General features: G+C 39.4%; 1 protein-coding gene across 1 annotated transcript in view; it reads left to right on the top strand.

The window, feature by feature from the left end:
- slc38a5b (solute carrier family 38 member 5b) overlaps positions 1–6,842 on the top strand; it is a 20,206-nt gene that overhangs the window by 10,608 nt on the left and 2,756 nt on the right. The window contains exons 10-14 of the mRNA XM_034875839.1: positions 729–845; positions 1,804–1,883; positions 4,296–4,396; positions 4,507–4,631; positions 5,522–5,666. Of these exons, the coding sequence (XP_034731730.1) occupies positions 729–845; positions 1,804–1,883; positions 4,296–4,396; positions 4,507–4,631; positions 5,522–5,666 (568 nt within the window). The remainder of the gene's footprint in view (positions 1–728; positions 846–1,803; positions 1,884–4,295; positions 4,397–4,506; positions 4,632–5,521; positions 5,667–6,842) is intronic.

The following is a 6,842-nucleotide window of genomic DNA, read 5'->3' as shown; positions in this document are numbered from 1 at the left end:
ACACAGCACGATCCACTGTAAAGTACACAGCACGATACACTGTAAAGTACACAGCACGATAAATTGTAAAGTACACAGAACGATACACTGTAAAGTACACAGCACGATAAACTGTAAAGTACACAGCAGGATAAACTGTAAAGTACACAGCGCGATACACTGTAAAGTACACAGCTTGATGAAATATACATATATTTTGGTAACAGCTGTATACATTTAGAAGTGCATTGACTAAAAGACAGGTGTTCCTAATAAATTGTAAAGTACACAGCACGATAAACTGTAAAGTACACAGCATGAGAAAATATACATTTATCTTGATAACAGCTGGATGGATTTAGGAGTGCATAAAATTAAAAGTGAGGTTTTCCTGCAAGAATTTACACTGCGCTACAGTTGAAGTCAAGTTGCATTGTGGGAAATGTAGACGCCAGGTTTGGACAAGGAAGTCTGATGCATGGAATAAAGGAGTGTATTGGGTTGTGTTGGAATTTAAAATGTTATATTTGCTTAAACAATGTGTTTGATTTGCATTATTATGATCACACTGAAAAGTCCCAAAATGTCCCAGTTAAACAGGAAACACTCTAAAAATATTCTTTTTGGTCCCCGAAAGGACCGAGCAGGTCTGTCTTTATGCACCGTCCACATTTTCTTTAAAACTTACTATTTTTAGGGTGTAGTTGGACATTTTTTAGGGGTCTAACTTTCTTTCTCTGTCTCATCAGGTCATCTATAAGAAATTCAACATTGCTTGTCCTCTGGAAGTGTTCGGCAACTACTCGGTGATCACGGACGTCTCAGAGGACACGTGCGCTGTCAAATACCTCACCGTCAACCAAGAGGTACACACACACACACACACACACACACACACACACACACACACACACACACACACACACACACACACACACACACACACACACACACACACACACACACACACACACACACACACACACCTTGATGGCTCGTGTGGAGAAGCTATCCCTGAATCAGTATTTTCAACAATTAATCAAGAAAATAATAACTAATTAACAATGAAAATAATCGTTAGTAGCACTCAAGGAGACTCAGTTTACTGTCAAAGAGACGCAAATACACTAGAATATAGTCACACAGGGCTGTAGGACTCGAGTCCCGACTCAAGGCGGTTTTTCAACGATCTCGGACTTGTCTCGGACTCGCTAGTATTTGGACTCGGACTTGTCTCGGACTCAGACACTGGTCTTGCCAGATATGGCTTTTGGTCTGGACCGAGTCCAGGTGTCTTTATGATGTTGATAATAATATTGGAGGGAAAGTTAAACCCCAAATGATTGTCTTCATACTGTTATGCATAAGACCTTTATCCTGTCCTGGACTCGGTCTTGACTCGGACTCGGTCTTGTCTTGGATTCGAACCTTTTTGGACTCGGTCTTGTCTCGGACTGAAACTTTTTTGGACTTGGTCTTGACTCGGACTCGAACCTTTTTGGACTCTGTCTTGACTTGGCCCCAACTAGTTCCAGTCTTGGACTTGTCTTGGACTCAACTAGTCCTGGTCTTGTACTCGACTAAGGTGGTCTTGACCACACCCCTGTAACAAGGTATCATCATCATCAGATTATCAGAATAGTTGGCGATTAATGTAATAGTGGATCAATCCTTGCAGCTCTAGTCTTCAGAGGGCTGCGGTGGGATCTGAACCCATGTGGGGTCAGGATCTATTTGCAGATGCATCATATTACACACGGCTGCACACGGGGAGTTTACGAGCTTCCTGGGAAATAATTAGTCACTCTGCTTCCTGATTTGCAGACGGCGTACACCATCCCCATCCTGGCATTTGCTTTCGTGTGTCACCCTGAAGTTCTTCCCATCTACACTGAACTCAGCAAGTAAGATGTACACGTTATATCACATTACAGTACACGTTATATCACGTTACAGTACACGTTATATCACGTTACAGTACATTCAGTACACGTTATGTTACATTACAGTAATCGTTATATTACATTACACGTTATTTCATTCATCACATTCAGCACACGTTTGATGTGATTTTCTAAGAACAGGCAGTTTATAGGAGGGTGTTCAGGGCTCTCTTCAGGGCAAATCCCCTGCATCCCCCCCAAAATCTACACCTATGCAAACTAGTACTAGTCCTCCCCTAGTTTTAGGACGTCCAGAACTTGACTTACTGTTATCTGGTTAATCCCAGGTGTCATGGTGAGGAAGGAGGACCCAAACGCAGAGTAGTGGGAAACTGAGAATAAGGCTTTATTGTCTTTATAGTCCAGCAAGCACAGTGTCAAAAGGCCAAGTCCAACACAATCCAGACAAAGGCACGGGGAGAGGCGAAAATCCAACAGGGAAAAAACACAAAGCACAAGGGGAAAACTCACTGGGGATTGCAGGAGCACAGACCGGATCACAGGCAGACCGGATCACAGGCAGACCGGATCACAGGCAGACCGGATCACAGGCAGACGAACTACAGTCATGCATCACGAAGGATCAAGCACTAGACAAGGGGGACACAGAGTTAAGGACAAGAGGGAACGAGGTAACAGGGAACAGGTGAGACATCAGGTGAATCACATTAGGGCGGGGCGGGACAATCAGACAAACGTGAAGCTAGACAAGACTAGACCAGACAGGAAACCGGACTATCAAAATAAAACAGGAAGCAGAACAAACAGACACACAGGGGAACACAAGACAGGACCAGACCACACAAGACCGGGGAGAAGCTAAGACAAAAACACAAGGGGGTCGAACAGGAAAAAATAAACCCAAACAACCCCCAAACCACAACCCCTAAACCTTAATAACGCGTGCCCTAGAAATAACATTTTACCCACCAATCGGAAGGCTTGCTCTGTTTTTATCATTGTTTGTCTGCCATTTCTTTTTAGCTTAGGCCCTTTTTTTATAACTTTGTTTTTATAAAGTATACTATATAAATAAAGTGTATTATGATGATCAGAATCAGAAAAAGGATTTATTGTCAAGTTAGTACCGCTTACAAAGAAGTTGCCTTGGTTACTGACGTCTGCATGAACATAATAAACACTAGTGTGAAATAATCGAACAATATACACAGAAATAAATATGTACATGTGACATGTGAGGAGAAAAATGGATTATGGTTTCTAATATGGATTAATTCAGCATGTGCAAAAATGTTATATAGAGATATGAAATATCAGACAGAGAATGTGAAGAGGACAGGTTTGTAGTCCAGCATGTAGTATTATTAGTATTATTAGTATTATTAGTATTATTAGACTTAGACTTCTCTTTATTAACCCTTTTGGGAGGACTCCCGCAAGAAAATTGAAAATTCCAGCAGCAGTTTTTGCAAGAAAATAACAGATAAAAAGGCCATTATAAAGAAAACAAAATAACATTAATAATAATAATAATAATAATAATAATAATAATAATAATAAGAGCATTTATCAAATAAAGAAAGAAAAAATACCATAAATTATTATCAAAGTGTCAGAGTTGAGTCCAGCATTAAAGTTATAAATCTGAAGTTAAAATCTATCTTTGTTGTGATATGTTGAATTTAATTCTGCAATTACTATTGTATGGAATAGTATTGTACGTCTGTTTGTTTTATAACTCTGTAAAATCCAATTAACAGAAACAGATATTTGTTTACAGCCTGTCCAACTGTCTCTTAAAAATATAACCTATAGTATTTAATAAATATAACCCTTTCTGAAACTAAGCTTTAGCAACAGCCATTCTCTTGAGGACTGCAGGGCTGCACAACATGTTGTTATTTTGTTGTTATTGTCATCGAAATATCAACTGGCGCAATAAATACATCGGGAAAGACACTTTAACCCTTGTGTTGTCTTCCCGTCAACAACTGTCACTTTTTTTCAACATTATTATCACTTTTTGCGACATTTGTGTCACTTTTTCAATGTTTTGGGTGCATTTTTTTTAAATTTTTTTTGAGTTTTTTCCAAAGTTTTTTGATATTTTTAATGTTAAATGCGCTTATTTCGGTTGCTTTTTTGTGAAAAAGTTAACAAAAAATGTTGCCAAAAAAATTTGACCCAAGGACAACATGAGGGTTAAAATGTGACTGTCATTCTTTGTGTAGTGCTGCCTTTCATATTTAATTCAATGTTCAATTTGTCAAACAAAAGAACCTTGGAAAAGGATTTGTTTTTTAATTCAACAGTGTTATTGAAGATCACACATTTTCCTTGCATCCTGCAGCCATAGTGTACCGTATACTTATAAACCATGAACCATGTCCTTGCTTTCTTTTCCTCCTACAGCCCAACCAAGAGAAGAATGCAGAATATCGGCAACGTCTCCATCCTGGGCATGTTCATCATGTACTTCCTCACCGCCACATTCGGCTATCTGACCTTCTACGGTGAGCCGACGCCTCTGTGAGTCCTCGGTCTAATGATGTGAGGCATCACAGGTTATATCTGTGTGTGTGTGTGTGTGTGTGTGTGTGTGTGTGTGTGTGTGTGTGTGTAGGGAACACCGAGGCCGAGCTGCTCCATACCTATAGTAAGGTGGACCCCCTGGATACTCTGATCCTGTGTGTTCGCCTGGCGGTCCTGGTGGCCGTCACTCTGACTGTACCCGTGGTCTTGTTTCCTGTGAGAACACACACACACACACACACACACACACACACACACACACACAAACCAGCATGTACAGCAGAACACAGACCTGGTGGATAAACGGCAGACTATCTCTTAAGTTACCAGCTAATGTTAGCGCTAGCTAGCTTGGTTGGCAAAATGTTGAACACACACACACACACACACACACACACACACACACACACACAGACACACACAGACACACACAATACAAAAGTAAAGTGGGAAGGATTCAGTAAATAAGTGTCCAGCACCAACATGCAAAACCATAGACTGTATAAATAGCGGACTTAGCAACTATGATGCACCGCCATTTTGAAGCCTTGAGTTTTTTGCTGTCGCCATCTTGTTTTTTTGCAACTGCAAGTGACAATTATTGACCAGAGAAGGGGAACTGGGGAGGATGAGGAGGCCTAGATAGTGCTGTGTACCTTTCTGAAGCGAGTCCTTCATCTGCATGTACGCCAGAACAAAACAAATCTGCAGACATTCCCTCAAGTTACCAGCTAACGCTATCGGTAGCTAGCTAGCTCTGTTGAGGTCAATGAGGACCAATGTTACTCTACTCATTTCTAGATAACCAACCAATGTTCTGGTTAACTTTGTTGAAGTGAAAACTAACAGTGAGACGGTCAAAGTTCAAGATAAAAACACGGACAGCAGCCCAAAAACCCGTTGAGGTCTGTTATAACGTCCTCAGTGTTAGCATGGTTAGCATCGCTAAGACTCACCTGTGTTGAACACAGACACGGACGTTGTCGCTTGCACAGTTGAAGATTGTTAACACGCAGTTCTTCTGCAGTGACTCGTTGTATGTTTCCTGGACTCGGTCTGAAAACTGAGCAACGTTACGTGTCCTTACGTCTGTTTTTTTCTGTCAGATCCGGCGAGCCCTCCTGCAGCTGCTGTTTCCAGGGAAACCCTTCCACTGGCTGCGTCACATCGCCATCGCCCTGTGTCTGCTGTCCGTTGTCAACCTGCTGGTCATCCTCGTCCCCAACATCCGGGACATCTTTGGCATCACAGGTGGGACATTAGACTCGGAAGCATGAGGACGAAAAAGTTCTAGTCAAATTAAAATGAACACTGACTTTTGTTAGGCCGCATACAATAAGAGGACCAGATTTCTCAGACAAAATCCGGGGACATTTTAAGCTCAGAAGCGTGTATGTAGCCTACCTCCAAAACACGACGTGTTTCTATTTAGTGAAACATGAAACGGGGACACTAGACCTAGAGCTGTTCTCATTAGGGTCTGAGCCCCCCCCCCCCCCCCCCCCCCCCCCCCCCCCCCCCCCCCCCAAAGGTCACCCCTGCTGCTACTTCATAGCCCCCACTACACCTCAGAGGGGAATGTTTCAAGATAGAAAGTCCTAATATTTCAAGATAAAGAGTCTTAATATTTCAAGATAAAAAGTCCTAATATTTAAACATAGAAAGTCCTAATATTTCAAGATAGAAAGTCCTAATATTTAAACATAGAAAGTCCTAATATTTCAAGATATAAAGTCCTAATATTTAAACATAGAAAGTCCTAATATTTCAAGATAAAAAGTCCTAATATTTAAACATAGAAAGTCCTAATATTTCAAGATAGAAAGTCCTAATATTTAAACATAGAAAGTCCTAATATTTCAAGATATAAAGTCCTAATATTTCAAGATAGAAAGTCCTAATATTTCAAGATAATAAGTCTTAATATTTTAAGATAAAAAGTCCTAATATTTTAAGATAAAAAGTCTTAATATTTCAAGATAGAAAGTCCTAATATTTCAAGATAAAAAGTCCTAATATTTCAAGAAAAAAGTCCTAATATTTTAAGATAAAAAGTCCTAATATTTCAAGATAGAAAGTCCTAATATTTCAAGATAAAAAGTCTTAATATTTTAAGATAAAAAGTCCTAATATTTCAAGAAAAAAGTCCTAATATTTTAAGATAAAAAGTCTTAATATTTCAAGATAGAACGTCCTAATATTTCAAGATAAAAAGTCCTAATATTTCAAGGAAAAAAGTCCTAATATTTCAAGATAAAAAGTCCTAATATTTCAAGATAAAAGGTCTTAATATTTCAAGATAAAAATTCCTAATATTTCAACATAGAAAGTCCTAATATTTCAAAATAAAAAGTCCTAATATTTCAAGATAAAAAGTCTTAATATTTTAAGATAAAAAGTCCTAATATTTCAAGATAGAAAGTCCTA

Source organism: Etheostoma cragini, chromosome 7 (genome assembly GCF_013103735.1).
Source record: "Etheostoma cragini isolate CJK2018 chromosome 7, CSU_Ecrag_1.0, whole genome shotgun sequence".
In the NCBI taxonomy this organism is placed as follows: domain Eukaryota; kingdom Metazoa; phylum Chordata; class Actinopteri; order Perciformes; family Percidae; genus Etheostoma; species Etheostoma cragini.
Note: the sequence above shows the minus strand (reverse complement) of the source record. Positions and strands in the feature narration are given on the sequence as shown.